Source organism: Lepidothrix coronata, unplaced genomic scaffold (assembly GCF_001604755.1).
Source record: "Lepidothrix coronata isolate B3197 unplaced genomic scaffold, Lepidothrix_coronata-1.0 Scaffold212, whole genome shotgun sequence".
In the NCBI taxonomy this organism is placed as follows: domain Eukaryota; kingdom Metazoa; phylum Chordata; class Aves; order Passeriformes; family Pipridae; genus Lepidothrix; species Lepidothrix coronata.
The window spans coordinates 668,824-685,562 of record NW_016690392.1 but is presented as its reverse complement, the minus strand read 5'-3'; the positions used below and the strand labels follow the sequence as shown (position 1 = coordinate 685,562).

At 49.9% G+C, this 16,739-nt stretch overlaps 1 protein-coding gene across 3 annotated transcripts; it reads left to right on the top strand.

Annotated features, from left to right (window-relative positions):
• The first annotated feature begins 1,781 nt into the window (after nt 1-1,781).
• TCEA2 (transcription elongation factor A2) lies at nt 1,782-16,574 on the top strand. 3 transcript variants are annotated; one of them, XM_017833246.1, is made up of 10 exons: nt 1,782-1,969; nt 4,591-4,653; nt 5,306-5,411; nt 6,509-6,599; nt 11,784-11,917; nt 12,317-12,373; nt 13,072-13,226; nt 13,575-13,721; nt 15,620-15,691; nt 16,271-16,574. In XM_017833246.1, exons 1-10 carry the CDS (start codon nt 1,901-1,903, stop codon nt 16,277-16,279), a joined length of 903 nt encoding a protein of 300 aa, XP_017688735.1. In that variant the 5' UTR covers nt 1,782-1,900; the 3' UTR covers nt 16,280-16,574. The 3 variants fall into 3 exon arrangements, with proteins under 3 accessions (XP_017688735.1, XP_017688734.1, XP_017688736.1); XM_017833247.1 differs by lacking the exon at nt 1,782-1,969 and adding an exon at nt 3,293-3,442; XM_017833245.1 differs by lacking the exon at nt 16,271-16,574 and having other exon boundaries at nt 15,620-15,736.
• The last annotated feature ends 165 nt before the right edge of the window (nt 16,575-16,739 follow it).

Below are 16,739 nucleotides of genomic sequence, written 5' to 3'. Positions count from 1 at the left end.
CTCCAAAATGGCACCCCCTCGCTCCACAGCCAGACCCTGCCAAGGGTTGGAGGTTTTCCAGATGCTGCAGAGGCTCCAGACAGTGGGTTGGAGGGAACTTGCATTCACAAACATGGGGACAAGCCAAGAAGTTTCAAGGTAGCTCAAAGTGTCATGTCAGGGAGAGGGTCTGGAGCTCAGATTTGGTCTGGAGACACTCTGCTGTTCTGGGGATGGACCGAACTGTCTCACATATTCAGGGAGCAGTTCTTGCTCAAGGGGATCCCAGAGGTCTGTCCAGCTCCATGTGAGCTACCATAAAGAACAGCAAGCTGGCAGCTACCTAATGGGCAGATTTGGGGGACAGCCACCTAGCAGAGCTTTAGCACCGATCTGTTCAATCCTTCCCTCTCTGGAGATATTCAAAACCCACCTGGATATGTTCCTGTGTCACTTGCCCTAGGTGACACTGCCTTTGGCAGGTTGGACTGGATGATCTCCAGAGGTCCCTTCCAATGCTAATGATTCTGTGATTCTATGATTCTGCCTCAGTGACTCCGCTGCCCCAGGACAGAGCATGGGTTGAAGCGGAGAACTGTGAATTCTGGTTCCCAAGACCTAATTGTGCAGCCCGAGGCCACAGGTAGCACATCCCCGTGCTTTCATATGATCTGCAGCCCCGCCGGGGCAGGACACGGCTGCTCTTTACCAGCACAGTCAGGGCTCTCTCCGAAACATCGGTGCTTGGTGAGGGCTGTGAAGGCGCCTGTGCAGGAGGAGGCATGGGAGTTTTCCCTCTGCCAGGCGCCAGCTGGAGGGAGCGAGAGCGCTCAACAGCAGCTCCCGGGGGATGCGCTGCCCTCGCACAGTGTACGAGTGCCATCTACAGGGGGGTCCAGCCTGGGCCCCCCCAAACCATCCGGCCCCTTGTCACCCCGCCAGCCCCGCTGGTAACTGGTGGTCAGTCCCCGAGGTCGTGCGGGGGGCACAGCCCAGCGCCTCGGTTTACCCGGAAAGCGGGGCCAGCGCTGCTCCAGGGGCTCAGTGCAGCCAGGGATGACAGTCACAGCATGACCATCTCAGCATGGATTGAGTTGGAAGGGATCTTAAAGCTCACCCATTTCCACCCCCCTGACACGGGCAGGGACACCTTCCACTAGCCCAGGTTGCTCCAAGCCCTGTCCAACCTGGCCTTGAACACTTCCAGGGACGGGGCAGCCACAGCTTGTCTGGGCAACCTGTGCCAGGGCCTCAGCACCCTCACAGGGAAGAATAATTTCTCCCCAATATCCCATCTAACCCTGCTCTCCGTCAGTGTGAAGCCGTTCCCCTGTCACTCCCTGCCCTTGTCCAAAGTCCCTCTCCTGCTCTCCTGGAGCCCCTTTAGGCACTGGAAGCGGCTCTAACGTCTCCCTGGAGCCTCCTCTTCCCCAAGCTGAACAGCCCCAGCTCCCAGCCTGTCCCCAGAGCAGAAGTGCTCCAGCCCTCGGAGCATCTCTGTGGCCTCCTCTGGACTCGCCCCAGCAGTTTGGGACAGGCTGTTCCTGCTGTTTCCCGGGACAGGCTGTTCCTGCTGTTTCCCGGGACAGCCCCGCGGGCGGTGACCGAGGGTCGCTCAAGCCCGGCCCGGCTCGGAGCCCCCTCCGCGGGGCGAACCGCACCCCCACAGCGCCCCGCGGCGGCCGGGCGGGGCAGCGCGGCGCGGGCGCGGAGCGCGCTGGGAGCTGTAGTCCCGCCGCCAGGAGGCGCTCCGGCAGACAGAGGGCGGGGCGGGCGCCCCAGGACTACAACTCCCGTCGTGCCCCGCGCGCGCCCGCCCCGACTGCGGCACCGGGAGCTCGGGTGGGCACCGGGCAGCGGCCGCAGCTCCCCCCGCCCGGACCCCCGTCCGGCCCCGGCCCCGGCCCCGGGCAGCGGCGCGATGGGCGGGGAGGACGAGATCGTGCGCATCGCCAGGCGCCTGGACAAGATGGTGGCCAAGAAGAACGCGGTGAGTGGCGGCGGCCGGGCCCCCGCAGCCCGGTTGGGTTGAGGAGCCGCCCCCTGCACCGGGCTCTGTCTGGCGGTCGCGGCTCCCTCTTCTCCGCAGGGCTCCCTCCTCGCTGCCATGCTGTAGGGACCCCCAGCCTGTAAGGGTCCTCCCCTTCCCTAGCCCCCATTTGGGTGCCTCTCTCTCAGTGCCGCCCGCGTCGTTGTCGTGCTGGAGCAGAGGCTCACCCCCATCAGGGTGGGCATCCCTCCCCCAGACCTGCTCTCCTTCTCCCTTCCCCTTCCATTGCCGAGGCCTGGGGTCCACCCACTGTCCGTAACTGAGGGGGCAGCTCCTTGTTCCCCTTATGGTGCTCTGGGAACCCCCTGTCCCCACACTATGCCCCCCATCCCAGGCCTCACTCACTCCCTGCCCCACATCTCAGCACGCCGGGGCTCACCCTGTGCTGCCTGCAGGGTGTTCTCCTCCAGGGGAGCATCCTCAGCCCTCCTCTCCTGTTCCTTTGGGAGCCCTTGGGAAGGGGGATCCGCCCTGGGGGATCCTGAGGCTCCAGTGTGTCCTCAGGGAAAACCCCAGTGCTGACGGATTTGCCTCCTGCATCCCCATCCCATGCCAGCACTGCTTCTGCTCACTCGTGTGGCCGCTGGAGTGTGGGAGGGTGGCCAAGCTGCTCTCTGCACCCGGGGGTCTCACAGGGTGAGCTGTGACCGGTGTCACCGCCTGGGGGGACAGTAGCCAGTATTTCCCTGCTTAATGGGCTATGTCAGTGCTCGTGGGAGCACAAGCAGAATCGTGCAAGTGCTAAGGCAAGAAGATGACAAGGGTTTGTGACTGAGGTAGTCTGTACATCTGTGTTTGTGGGGTGGGGGAGAGGGATTCTGGGGCCAGGGAGGGCTGTGGTGGGTGGGAGGTGATGGGCGAGGAGCAGAAGGGATTAGAGGAATGTGGTATTCGTGTGGTGGGATACTCGGTGCTGATATCACATGAAGTTTTGGATGCTGGACTGGCCCCGCCAGCCGTGGGTCGAGTGAGCGCTGTCACTTGTGTCACTGCTGTAACAACTCAGGGAAGTGTGTTTGGGCTAAAGCACAGCCTGGGATGTCTGTTCTTGTTGGTGGCAGGCTTTCAGCGCCAGTGTTGAAATAGGAAAGGAGCAGCTTTACAGAATTTGCTTCCAGCTTCATTGGGGAAGAGGCAGCTTCTTACACGAGGGCTATGCAGCGTTTCCTCCTGGCTGGCGTTTGAGATGGTGCTGAACCCTCAGCGTGTTCGTTGTGTGTGGGCTAATCTGAGAACTCTTCCTGCAGGACGGTTTCCTGGAGTACCCGTTTGTTGCCCTAGTTTTTGCGTGGATCCTCATTTGCTGCCGTTGTGCCAAGCGGCCCCATTTCTGATAACGGAGACAGCAATCACTCGGTTGCTTTGTGTGTTCAGGGCTGGATGTAATGGAGTCTGTTGGAGGAACGGAAAGGTGTGAGACTGCCTGAGGGGGAAGTCGGTCGTTCTGGGTACAGTAACGTGTGGTTTGTGCTGGTGTGAGTTGCTTGTGTGCACGCTGAAAGCTTTGACTCCGCTTTGGTTTTGGCATCTGTTCTGTAGGGTGGATTGCAGCTGGATTACTTCCTGGGGTGAGTGGGAAATGGCCCTTCTGCATAGGGAGGATGGGATCTGAGGACAGGGCTGTCAGTGCAGGCGGCTTCGCTTCCCTTCAGTCGTGGGCTGTGCAGGCCTTGTGCTGCAACTGAGCTTGGAGTGGTCTGTGTTGTAAATGAGCTCCTAAATGTGAACACTGGAAGCCTTGTTTGAGGGAAGGGGGTTGGGAGGAAAGAGCCAGCTGAATGGAGACAGGCTGGGATCTGCTGGAGAGAGACTAGTGACTACCACTAGTGACTCTGAGTGACTGCCAATTTTAGGTATCTACAGATTCCTAGTGAGATTTTTTTTTTCTGGACTTGGGTTCTGGGGTGCAGAGATGATATAAGGAAACTTCATAGAACAATTTTCAAGTGGCCAGCTCTTCAGCATCACAGCTTGATGGCTTTGCTCCTGGTATCAGCTCCTGTCCTGAGCAGAGTGGGGTATTAAGATGAAAACTGGGAAACGGCTACATGGAATTTCATGCTGTAGAAAGAGCTTGGGCTCTGAGCTTTATTTAGGTGGGTGACTGAAGTTCTTGCAACTATGCTAAATTGTTATTGTGAGTTATTATCTTTTCTCAGGGCCTCAAAAATAGTGAGTTTGAGAGTAGGATTACTCCTGCCAGCCAAGTGGTTGTGCTGAGGGGACAGTGTTGCTTCAGAGTGTATTTCCCAGGTGTTAAAAATGTTCAGCTTGCCAGGTACAGGTAATAAACTAATGCTGCAGTTGTACCATGCACCAGCAAAGACCAGTAGCAGTCCAGTCCTCTTCTCTTTTGCCCATTCCAATAATTCAGGTGCTTTCAGGCTGTAGGATGTACTGTCTGTCCAGAACAGCAATCCCAGCAGGAAGCTTTCTGATGTTCCAGGGAACGCTTGTTGGTGTTTTTCCCTTTGAATCCAGCTTTCTGGGTCTGTTCCCAAGCTATTGCATTTGTTTACTAAAAGCTGAGACACTCATTCTGTTTCTGTTTTTCTCTCCAGGAAGGTGCAATGGATTTACTGAAAGAACTGAAGAGTATGCCCATGACTTTGGATTTGCTGCAGGTGAGTCGCACAGGTAGGGTGAAAAGCTGAAGTCTGCATCTGGATGAGTTCAACATGTTGTCTGAATAATAGATTTCCTCACACTTCTTGCCTCATGCAAAGCATCAAAATAAACATCAAATCCAATAAAATAGTGCTGAACTTGGGTTTTGGACTGGTGGTTAAATGGCTCTGGGTCACCATGTGCTGCCTGAAACTTGTGCAAAGGTAATGAGACAAATGTGGGTAACTGCTCAAATCTTGGTTTTAGGCTGCAAAAAGAGGAGATACTGGATAAAAGTAGCAAACAAAGGGCAGTCCTGGGAGAAGTTCAGATCTTTGTAATGGTAATATTCAGGAGACACTGGGGAGGTATGAAAAGAATTACAATTTGGAGGTTAAGATGCATCTTGGAGTTTTTCACTCTAAGCTTGAATGTCACTTATAGGTGTGTAGGGGAGCGATTTGCAGGTGATTGGATGTTTCTTCTGATAGGTTTGGAGAGTGTCATCCTGCTCTTCCAAAGTTGTAAGGATTGTAGAATCATTCTGCAAGTCCTTGCATACTCGTATCTTGGTCATCACTTTGACTTTGGTCGTGGGTATTTCAGATTTCAGTTAGAAACAAACAACGAATCTGTTCTGGAGTGATTGATTCGAGTGTTCTCTTGCAGTCCACCCGCATTGGGATGTCTGTAAATGCCCTGAGGAAGCAGAGCACAGATGAAGAAGTGATATCGCTTGCCAAATCCCTCATCAAATCTTGGAAGAAACTTCTAGGTAAGGAAATTAGGGTGTTTCTATCAGATTGAGCTTGTGAAGGAGCTTGCTTCAGTGGGAGGCTGGGTTTCTTGGAAGAACTTATCTACTGATCTGAATAAAACATTCTAGCAAATCAGCCTTTTTTAAATTCCACCCTCGTGTCTTTCAAGTTTTGTGTCCTACCATGCATCCCTCTGGATTTATCTCCTGTTTAGCCAGCTCATCCTTGGAAGACAATTGAAAGCTTCAGGACTATTAACATGCACCTGTCCATATAATAATTAGCAGCATTATTTGTAGAAACAATATCTGTGCTCCGAACCCTCCGACCCCACTTAACGCAGTGTGCACTGTCAGCCTTGTGCAACAGTTTGGAAAGGGGAATGCTGGAATGCATTTTGGCTGACAAGTTGGAGAAGGACCTTAGTTTACCACCTTGCAGATAAATTCACATGGACTGTTTCCAGCTGTGGAGGCTTTCCCAGTGATGGGCTCCCTGTTTCGTGCTAGGCTGGATGAGCTTCACAGGCACTGCTTTCCTGTCCTGGCTGGACTGTCACCTCCACATTAGGCTGGGTGTTTATTAGGCTCAGACAGTTTACCTTTGGGTCAAACTTGTTCTACAGTGCCATGACAGTCCTCTGCAGGGTTGTGCTGTTGGCTTTCAGCAGCACTTGGGAATCAGGAGAAACTGTACTCCCAGAAGGACCAGCCTGAACTGGCCCTTCAGGAGGTGCTGGCTGGAAATGCTGCTTTTAATGATGCTTGAGAGAACTTGATCTGATCCCTGCTCAGCAGCCTGTGTGTCTCTGAAAGAAACTTTTGTGATGAGGCATGTCTTGTGAGGAGGCTTATCTCCCAGGCAGGGAAGGTGATGGCTCTCTAGTTTGGTGAGGAAAGTTTTTGTTTGAATTAGGTTCTACTTAGAGGCAAGAAAAGGATCTGTTGTAAAGCGGGGAAGGCCATAAAGGCATTCTTTCTCCTGATTCTTTTTGGAGAACAATAACTTGCCTTAGGCCAACATGAGGCAGTGTGAGAACACTGATGAGTGTATGCTATGCAGGGCTGTAGCACAAAAGCCAGTTCTGAACCCATTACTCTTCTTTTGAATGTAGATGCTTCTGAGGAAAAAGGTGAGGAGAAAAAGAAAAACCTGTCCTTGCCAACATCTTCCTCCAAGGAGACTGGTAACTCAAGAGACCAGAGGTAATGCTTCCCCTTAACCAAAGATGACACTGTTACAGAATTTAAATTTTCTCAAGGCACCTTACTTTAATTTTTATTTTTAAGTGTCTGAGTTGGGAGTTTTGGGTAGTGAAATTCCTGATGAGAGACACCGGAAGTGTTTCTTTTTCAGGGTTGATCTGTGTGATGTTATCAATAAACTGTAATGCAGAAATATATATCTACAAAATACAGTGGCTTTAGTGAGTTTTTAAATTTTATTCACATCTTATTTTTTTTTTTTACTCTTGATTATGTGTTGTTTTTCTCTATTAGTAAAGCATTCCTCTGTTCTTTTTTCATGTTGCATTTTTATATATTTTTGCTTATTTCTAACTTTGAACTCCTTAGAATGAAGATTATTTTTGACCTTTGCAGTCTCAAGTGATGGATGGGATTGACTGATATGTTACTATAGTAAAACTGCCATTTCTTTGTCCTTGACAAATCCCAGCAGAAATCTCCTTTTCCCTGTAGGCTGATGTCCCCCCAGCTGGCAGTTCTGCTGCAGGCTTTTGCTCCTTGCCATGCCTTGAATGCTGCATCCTATTTCCACTGCCTGTGACTGCAGTCACTGAGTGGAGACAGTGATCAAAGGGGAGGGGGAAAATGGGATTTAAAACTTTATTCCAGAGACTTCTCTCAGCCTCAGATCCTAGAAGGGTGTGTGCTTCGTAGGTTTGGCCCCTAAGTGATTTAGCCAATTTCCCAAGTTTGACAGAAGATTTAGAATATTCAGGCTATAGTCCTGCTGTTTTGTTTTGCAGGATGTTCTGTGTTTGCAGCCCTTGTTGTCACTTTCTTGTGACTTTTTTCTCTTTTGCTGAGCTCTCTCAGGGCTTGGCACTTTGGATGAGCCTTTGCAGCTCAACACAGAGCTGTTGATGGAGGAGGCTGCTGATGCTGAGCTCCATGACTTTAATTGACTGGTATCTTTTGTTATCTCGCTTCCGTAAAATGGGAAAAAGGAGTTGCTGAGTATTGCAGTGAAAGCACTGAGGAGACTCCGTGGCCAGAATGGAGTTTAGTGATGCAGTGCAGCATGGGAGTGAGGGCTGTCCAGATCTGTGTGGATCTGTGTGTGATTTCACTCAGAAATCCTGGCTATAGCAGAGAGGCAAAACCCCAGTGCCTCCTTGCTTTGTCATGTATCATGGGGTGTGTGGAGTGGAGTTTTCTGGCTTGTGCTGCTGATATTCCCCTGTGCCTTGATGTGCTGCAGATACTGCAGTTTTCTGGTTTTTTTTTTTTTAATCCTTGATGCTTTTTACATGTATTCAGCCTCCATCTTCTGAATGGCAAAGCCCCCCCTTGGCTGTGAAGGATGAACAGAAGCCAATGGATTAGCGTAGCACAGACCAGGAGCAGCGGCCAACTCCTGGTGTCAGTCTGTTGAGCCAGGCTCAATTTCCAGAGGCAGGAATGCTTATTCTCCAGTCCTACAAAATAAACTACTAGTCTGCCTTAAAAAAATAGTAATTTATTAGCAGCAAAGAGTCTTTGTTCTTTGAAGCACAGGCTGTGATGGAGTCTGACTGGTTGCTCAGTGTGTGATGGCTGGTTCAGATGAGGCTGCAGTCAAGACACCAAAGAGATCAGCTTGTATTCAGATATTTCAGCCATTTATTCTGATAGATTTTGGCCAGGCCTTTCTCTTCTGTCAGGGAGAAATACTTGAGCAGCTCTTGGCCTGAAACTTGCTTTCTGGAGCACAGATGTAGAAATCCCTCTGTAGTGACTGGAGCTATCACTACAAGACCTGAAGGCTCTAAGCCAGCCAGCGTGGAGCTGGCACCTGTGAATTTAGATGCTGCCTTGCTCTAATCCAAAGCATATTCTGTTGTGCTGTAGAATTTCAGACCCTTGGAGTAGTCCATGCTAATGGGCTGTGTCTAGTGTTTCTGTCTCTGGCAGCAGGAGCTTTTTCTTTTCCAGGATTCTGTAAACTGCCTTTATTGGGAGGTTTTGGAACTGTGGCCTGAATTTAGCTTTTCTGTGGGATTTTCTTCCAGTGCAGCCCTGAGTTCCACTTGCAGTCCCTGGCTGCTGCTTTGCCACCATTTTGTTCCAGCATAGCCTTTTTTTTTATGCATAAACTTTTGTTGCCTGGATAGATTTACAAGCTCTTTCTCCTGTTCAACAGGAACAGTGTGAACCACAAGGATTTCCTGAAATAAGTCTTCTAGGTGTGTTTGAGCTCTACTTCCCAACTATTCTATTTATAAACTAACCTCTAAACCTTAATAAATAATTTTATGTCTTTGGAATGGCTGAGAAATCTGTTTCATCTAATTTGTGAGGGCTCAGCTCTTCTCTCAGGGCATGTATGACATGTCTGTATGTAGGCAAATGTGTCTCTCCTCGTCAACTAACAGGAGTGGGATTGCCATGCATCTTTACTAGCTTTTTTCTACCTCCAGGAAATAAAAATCTAAATATTTAAGTCAATGGCATTTGCAGATAGAACCTTCCTGAAAATCAAGTATTACCTCTGCAAGTATTAGTTTGGAGACCTGGCTTTAAGGACTGAATGTGGTGAAGGTCAGTGTTCCGAGTTCACACTGAGTTCACTCACAGTGTTTTGCTCTGGGAGTTCTTAGTCTGTTGACAAACAGACAAAATTTAAATCTGGAAGAGCTCTCAGGGAAGCTTCTCCTGCTGCCCCTCCCCAGCACAGCACAGCCTCTGTCCAAGCTTTTTTCTAAGCTCTTCTTTGACAACCCTAAAAAACCTCAGAGCATTTCCACAGCTGCCCTTGGCAGTATTTCCAATTCATAACTCACCTTTACAGATTGAAACTCAGTCTCAATCCAAACCTGTCTGCTAAGACCATTTTTATGTTCTTTTGTCTTTAGCTAGTATGGAGGCTTTTTTTCCTACCATCTTATTTTGTAAGGAATTTCAGGACTTGTCTCCTTTAAATTTTCCCTGCCAAAAACCACCTCAATTCCTTCAGTCCTTCCTTTTATTGTAGGTAGGTTTTCTAGGCTTTTTTCCCTTTGTCCTTTGGGAAGTCTCAGTTTTCCAAACTATTTTATGCAACATGAGCAGCTGTGATTTTCAGATGGGTTATTCCTGAGTTGTGTATGCTAAGTGTATACACCCCCATGGGTGCTGCCTGTGATCTGTGTGTAGCTTCTTAAGCACAAAAGTACCTGATGGCAATTTTTACATCCCAAATGGGAGAAAATCATCATCATCTAATTGATTATTTACAGGCTAAGTTGTTTCTTCTTTTTCTAACATTTGCAGTGTAAATACTGTTGAATGTTTTGAGCTGCTTGGACACAAATCTGTTCTTTAATAGGCTCCTGCAGTGCTGACCAGTAAAACTAGCTGGTAAAAAATGGTTTTATTCAGCTACTGGTCAATAAGCTCACAGTATAATCTTCCTCTTAGGAATGCATCTCCTTCATCTGAGCAAGAAATTAATCCTCTGCTTTGGTGACCTGAACAATTTGCTGAAGGTTCACTGGTGGATGCTTCTGGAAAGGGCCTGGCCAGGTTCTGAACTGCGGAAATCCAGTAGCCCCAGTGATGATCTGTGGGATTTTAGCCAGACTGGATATGACCTTAGCTGCAGAAACTCCCAGGATAAGTCTCTGAAGTTGTCTGGCTCAGTTTGTGCGGCAGCAACATCGGAAGGTTTCCAGCTTAGCACTGTTTTTCTGTGGGCTGACTAATCCCTTCCAGGACAGCGTAGTGGAAGTGCTTGTTCATAACAGATTTATTTTTGATGGCAACAAACTGGCAGTAGTGACCCAGCTTAACAAAAATTGTCAAGCCACTTGGATCTTCAAGGAGATATTGCCAGCCTGGCATGGCTGAAATATCAGGGTTTCTCTTTTTTCCCCTTTTGTCTCTTTAGTGTATTAATGTTCCCAGGCATCGGCCGTAAATACAGTGCATTTTACAGCCCAGTCACCAAAGCCAGGGCAATCTCCACTGAAGAAAAATTGCTCTTCTGCTGCTTAGATTTAAGGGGGAGAACAAAGCTCTAGAAAATCATCTGTGAATCATAATAGCCCAAATCTTTTACCAGCAATATTTGCAGGGCTGACTAACTCCCTGTGCAGATGTTAGGCTTTATGGGTGCACACCCAGCTGAGCTGCTCAGTGAAGCTCCTTCTCTGCAGGCAGACCCAGCAGCAGTGACTCAGCCTGCCCACATCATGTGCTAATTGTGCAGGCAGGTCTCCATCCAGCTCCCCTGGCAGGTGACCCGACTGAATCAGCCCCAGCAGGCAGGTGTTTGCATTCCCTTGCCTGTGCCCATGATTGCTTGCAGGTGGAAATGAAGTTATTTTTGAGAGCAAAGCAGTATTTCTTAGTTCTGTGCTAGCCCAGCACCTGTGTGAGCCGTGTGTGGCTGTGTAGGGGTGCTGTTCTGTGAGATGAGTAATCAGTCTTGCTCAGCTTACAGGAAAAAGGAAGGTCCTTTTATGTGTTATGCTTTGTTGTTTGTTTTTTTTAAATATCAGAGCTGAAGAAGGCATTTTCTTTTTTTTTTTTCTTTCTTTTCCTTAGCACAGCAGCTCCTTCTTCTGGAGGGGCTGGTGTTGGCTTCTGATTTCTGCCTCATAAGGCAGCATGCTGCACTCCTTATTGGCTGCAGAGAGCTGGAGTGCATTTTCATTTAGCTGTTCTCTTTCCTGCTGCTGAAATCTTGGTGCTAAAGAATGAGATTAACTTTAGTGGTGCTTTCTGCTCGATTTCTGCTGAGAGCATTTGTGTACCTCTGCAAAGTCAGAGGAAAGAAGTACCCTGGGTCTGCACTACACTGCCAGACTGAGAGAGCACTGATGGTCTCAGATGTCTGAGTGTATTTGAGTTACTGGTGGTGTCCAACACTAATATTTTTGCTTGATGGCCAGTGGTGCAGCAGCTGATACATGTTGAATAACACAAGATGGTTGGCAGGACTGTTCATGCACTAAACCTCTGCTGGTAGCCAGCAGTGTCCACAGGAGAGCTTGTGCCTGGGCTGCTGGTGTTGGCTGCTGTGTTGTGCTCTGTGCTGATTTGGGGCAAAGCTCTTTGCACCGTGTTCCTTTGACTGGTTCTGTATTATGATCAACAGGATGCTTGGCCACAAAGCTGCTGCTCCCCTCTCTGCTCTCAGTGGCTTGAACTGAGACATTCTGACAGGTGAAGTTTTTCTTTTAGCTCCAACAAAAGGCAGGAGCCTCCGAAGACTCCGACTACTCCCAAAATCACCACCTTCCCTCCGGCACCGATCACGTGCGACGCCGTCCGCAACAAATGCAGAGAGATGCTGACAGCAGCTCTGCAGGCTGATGGTAAGTGCTGTGGGGAGCCCTGCACTGCCTGAAGTGCTTCACAGCTCCTGCAGCATTCTGACAGACTTCTGCATGTAAGTCAGTGCCAGCTCATCTAAAATGTGCCATTCTGGAGCAGCCTTGTCAAAGGATTATTGCCAGCAGCTCAGTCTAGCCACTGGTCACCTCTTTGAACTGGCTGCTTTTTCAGACACTTGCACAGGGATCTGGCTTGAGCTGGAGGCACGACAGCATGTCAGGCAGTGGGTGTTAAGAACATGGGTTACCTGGGGTCTTCTGCTCTGCAGCAGGGGGTGGTCTGGCTATAAGTTTAATCTTCAGGTGTGCAGGGATTTGCTTCACTTTCTAGTTCTTGTCTGATTGCTGTAAAGTGAAGCTCCTGTTTCTCCTGTCTTACAGATGACTATGTCGCCATCGGCGCTGACTGCGAGCACATAGCAGCCCAGATTGAAGAGTATATCCTTACTGTACAGCCCTTCCTCGAGGGCCTGCATGCCTCCAGGAGTGAAATCTGTGTGCTCAAAGGAAAAAGAATCTGTGTAAATGTTCTGCTGCAACTTGTCAGGGTTCTGGGTCTGGTTCCAGCTCTGCTTGGCTGAGTCCTGGGTCACTGGGTCACCACACTGGGTCACCAGTGTGGTGCTGGGAGCTCAGGGACTGTAATCCCTAGTTTGACCTTCCCATCAGTGATCTCTCTCCTGTTTCCAAATACATGCAACTTCCCTGTGCTCTTTGTTAAGGAGAGTGTGCTGATTTAGACAAAAGCAGTGGAAAAGATGGAGCAATAAGGATCAAGTTCCATGTCCTTGTGAGATAAGCCAGGAGTTTGCTCCCTTTGGGGGCTGTAGGGTAGGAGGTGCAGCTGGGCTCTCTCAGTGAAGGGGTTTGTGGCTGCCTTGCTTGAGAGAAAGAGCAGGTTGAAGAACCTAAGCATAACTATTTCCAGCACAGTGAAAAAGCCCAAACTGGAAGCCCCTGGACTCTGGCATAAAACAGCTCAACTCCAGCACTGACCTCCCAGAGCAGATGGAGCTGTTGGGTCCCAGCACCTTCATCTGTGTCCTGCCAGTGGGTAACACCCCCTGCTCTTCATGGGTGGCTGGGAAGTGCTTGAGGCCTCTGGGTTGATTGCAGACTCCTTGACTGCCCTGTACGCATTTACCAAGATGTCAAGAACACCGACATGAAATACAAGAACCGGGTGAGGAGCCGCATCTCCAACCTAAAGGACTCCAAAAATCCTGAGCTGAAAAAGAACGTGCTGTGTGGGGCCATTACCCCCGAGCAGATCGCGGTGATGACCTCGGAGGTGAGGAAGCCCGAGGAGCAGGGTTTGCTTCTTGGAGGGAAAATTTCCTGAGGTTTGGCTGGAGGCAAAGGGCTGGGCTGCTTCCAGGGTTGCAGATTTCTCAGTAGCTGCTGCCAGAGTGCATGGAGCGAGCTAGCAGTGGGGTTTGGAGTGTGAAGAGTAGTCTGTTGAGCCTTCAGGTCACCACTGGGGCCTGGGTGTGAACCAGAAACCAGGAATGAAGGCTTTGTGTCTTAATGCCCTTCTGTCAGGCCACCCTGTCCTGTTGGCTGCTTCCACTGTAGTGGGTGTGGTAGTAAAACTGGACAGATGTGATTTTTTTTATTGCCTTTTTTTTTTTTTTTAAAGGAAATGGCCAGTAATGAGCTGAAAGAGATCAGGAAAGCCATGACAAAAGAAGCAATCCGGGAACATCAGATGGCCAAGACAGGAGGGACGCAGACTGACCTCTTCACCTGTGGGAAGTGCAAGAAGAAGAACTGCACCTACACCCAGGTTAGTCTTCCTGCTCCTACAGCCTGCACACCACTGACCTCTGCACAGGACACGATCTGTCACGGTCACGAGCTCGTCTGATCTCATGCTGCTCTGTGACAGGCCCTGCAGGCACAAATGTTGCCACTGGTGGACAGGGCCCTTTTGTACACTTGAGGTTCTCTCAAATGTGCTTTTGCACATGTTTCCTTGGAGCTTGTGTAAGTCTTTTTGGCTCATCTTTACAAGAGCAGGAGTTGTGCAGCCATAAGGAAGCTTTTCAAAAGTACAGCAGTGCTCTATATAGAAAGCAGGTGCTGGGAATGCTGGGATTCAGACGAGAAAGGAATGGGGAGTGTAGACTGCAGAAACCAAGGCAGACATGTTGATGGTATTGAAAGTGCAAATTAAGAATGTAGACAACCTGCTGCTGGACAAATCCCAACTTCATTAAAATCAAGCAGCATGAAACAGGTGAAACAAGGAATACATAAAGCAGAGGATGTTTCTTCTCTACAGCCAGCTGCTGGAAGCCTTGTGCATTACCAGTGCTTCTTAGTTCCCACGTTTGTGCCAGGGATCAGGAGATAAATGTGCCTTTGCTGCAAGTCAGTGGCTTAGAATGTGCAGATACCCAAAAATGCACCAGCAGCCACGAGATTGCTACTGAGTGGGTGTGCATGAACTGTGTGTGCAAGTGCCGAGTGAAACTCCTACATATGCTTGGACTTGACATGCAAACACAGAGGAGATCCAGGGAGCTGACCTGGGAGTTTCCCTTGGCTCAGCAGCAGCCTTGCATCCCATGGGCTGTCTCAGGCAAGAGGCCTCACTCTGCCAGTGCTCCCAGTAAGTCAGCTGGAAGCACTCTGGGTTGTGCCAGCACACAGGACTGTCTCCACCTGTAGTGGACTGGAGTCCAGCTGCCTGGGATTGGGGCAGGAGACAACAGTTATCTTCTAAATAGAAATATCTGGAGGGTTTCTCTATTTTTATCGGTTTTCCAGTGAAATCACCAGTGGGTGATGAGATGCTGTAAGTCCCAAGTAGATGAACTGGTGTTTATGAGCACGTTGGAAGGCAGGTGGTAATGTTGAGGGGGAATTACAGAATTTAGCTTTTCAGCATGCTTGCAAGAATGCTTAATTTGCATCATGCAAATACTGTGACTCTTGCATATTGGGTAAGTACACACAAAGATCACCATAATTACCCCTTGGCACAGTTCTGCTGCTTGACTTGTGCAGGAATGCCAGTGTTTTCAGTGTAGATCTGCCTTGTGGTTTTCAAATGCCATGAAAATCTGATTTTTAGTAAAGTATGTGTTTCTGGCAAGAGCCAGTCAGAGGCAGCAATCACATCTGGGTTAAATATCGGAGTTCCTTAGTGGCTCAAATACAAACCAGACTGGAAATGTGCAGAACCTGGTAACCCAGAGTGTGTTCCTGTGAGGCCAGGATGTAGGACTGGTCTGAAAATGGGAATGGCTTGAGTGCTTTTTTATGTGTGACTGTGGAGCACATGCTTGGGGCTGAGGGTTTTGTCATCTCGCTGCTGGCCATGTCCCTTCCTGGGGGACAGTTTGGGAAGGGATTGGCTGTGGGTACCTCCATCTCCGGATCCACCCACGAGGAATGGGCAGCAGAGAGAGTGAAAGGGAAATCTGCTGCCCCAAAACACATCACTCAGGTAGTGTCAGGTTGGAGCGGGGTCATGATGTATGTACAGGTGTATCTGTATAACACAACAACCAGACTTGTTTTACAGGAAAGTTCCTTTTGCCCTTCCAAGCCTTGGTCTCTCATGGAATTTGTGACCCCAGCAGGAATCCCTGGAGGCCAGAGGGAGGGGGGGAGCTCCCTGTGCCCTCCAGGGCCCTGTGTGATGCTGGGCTCTCACCTCTCTCCTGTCCTCCCCAGGTGCAGACCCGCAGCTCCGATGAGCCCATGACCACCTTCGTCGTGTGCAACGAGTGTGGGAATCGCTGGAAGGTAGCGCACCAAGGCTATTACTGGCACTGAGGGGTGTTGGGGGGCTGCATCCACCCTGCTGCAGGCACTTGGCTGCTGCTCAGGGGTGTTTGCCAAACTCTCGCTGGCTCTAGCGAGTGATCTTCCCTCCCAGCACAGAGGCAAGAGCTCCTGGGCTCATCCCACCTCTGCAGACCAGCTGGGGTCAAGTCTCACTTCCACATTCCCTGCTCCCTCATCACATCCCTTCTTCCATGATCAGCTTCACAGTGCTTTCCACGCTCCCTCTGAGAGATGGTGGTGATGACATTCAGGATTTCAAAACTGCCGTTCCATGCTGTGCACAGAGCTCAGGGGTGAGCAGGAATCTCCTGGTCAGTGGTGAGCAGAAATGGTGCCACTACAAAGTGCCAAAGAGCCACAGCCGAGAGATTCAAACGGGAGCTCCCTTTGGCCCCTGCTTCTGAGAACCCCCGAGCCCTTGCCAGCTTCTGAGACAAGCCCATCACCTGGATCCTTACCTTCTTTTAGGCAGCACGACCCACAGCTCCCCTCGGCAGCGAGGTTTCTAATCGGGGTTTAAACTCCCTTCTCTTGCAGTTCTGCTGACATGTGCCATGGCCCGAGAGCGGCAGCCAAGCGCAGACCCGCGCGCAGCCTCCACGCGCCAGCTCCCACGGCAATTGTGTTTTGTGTCCCAGTGAGTTTGCATTGTCACGTGCTGAGAGAGCAGCAGCGGGGAGGCCTGGGGGCCTCATGGAGAGCCACAGCCCTGGGCTGACAGGTTGGCAGGAGAGCTCACTAAACACACCCAGTCGTTATTTTCTCATCTAAGCGAGTACGGTCACTTCCTCTTCAAAACTAATATTAAACATTTTTGTCAGTTTCTGACTTTTTATTTCAACCACGTGTGCAGCACTTTGCTTTTGTGGTGTGGAACTGCATGGGAGCTTGACAGATGGTCCGTGTCCAGGTGGATGAGGACTGACTGGAGCACCAGAAAGTGAGATGTGACTTGTAGGTACATCCTCAGCGCATGAAGGCTTGTTCCTGTCAGCTCATCAAATCT

What these genes read in the sequence shown, in the direction of transcription:
- TCEA2 (XM_017833245.1), top strand. Translation starts at nt 1,901, where the DNA reads ATGGGCGGGGAGGACGAGATCGTGCGCATCGCCAGGCGCCTGGACAAG. An exon ending in ATCTTGGAAGAAACTTCTAG is followed by an intron (nt 5,412 to 6,508) that starts GTAAGGAAATTA and finishes TTTTGAATGTAG; the next exon opens with ATGCTTCTGAGGAAAAAGGT. An exon ending in AGCAGCTCTGCAGGCTGATG is followed by an intron (nt 11,918 to 12,316) that starts GTAAGTGCTGTG and finishes CCTGTCTTACAG; the next exon opens with ATGACTATGTCGCCATCGGC.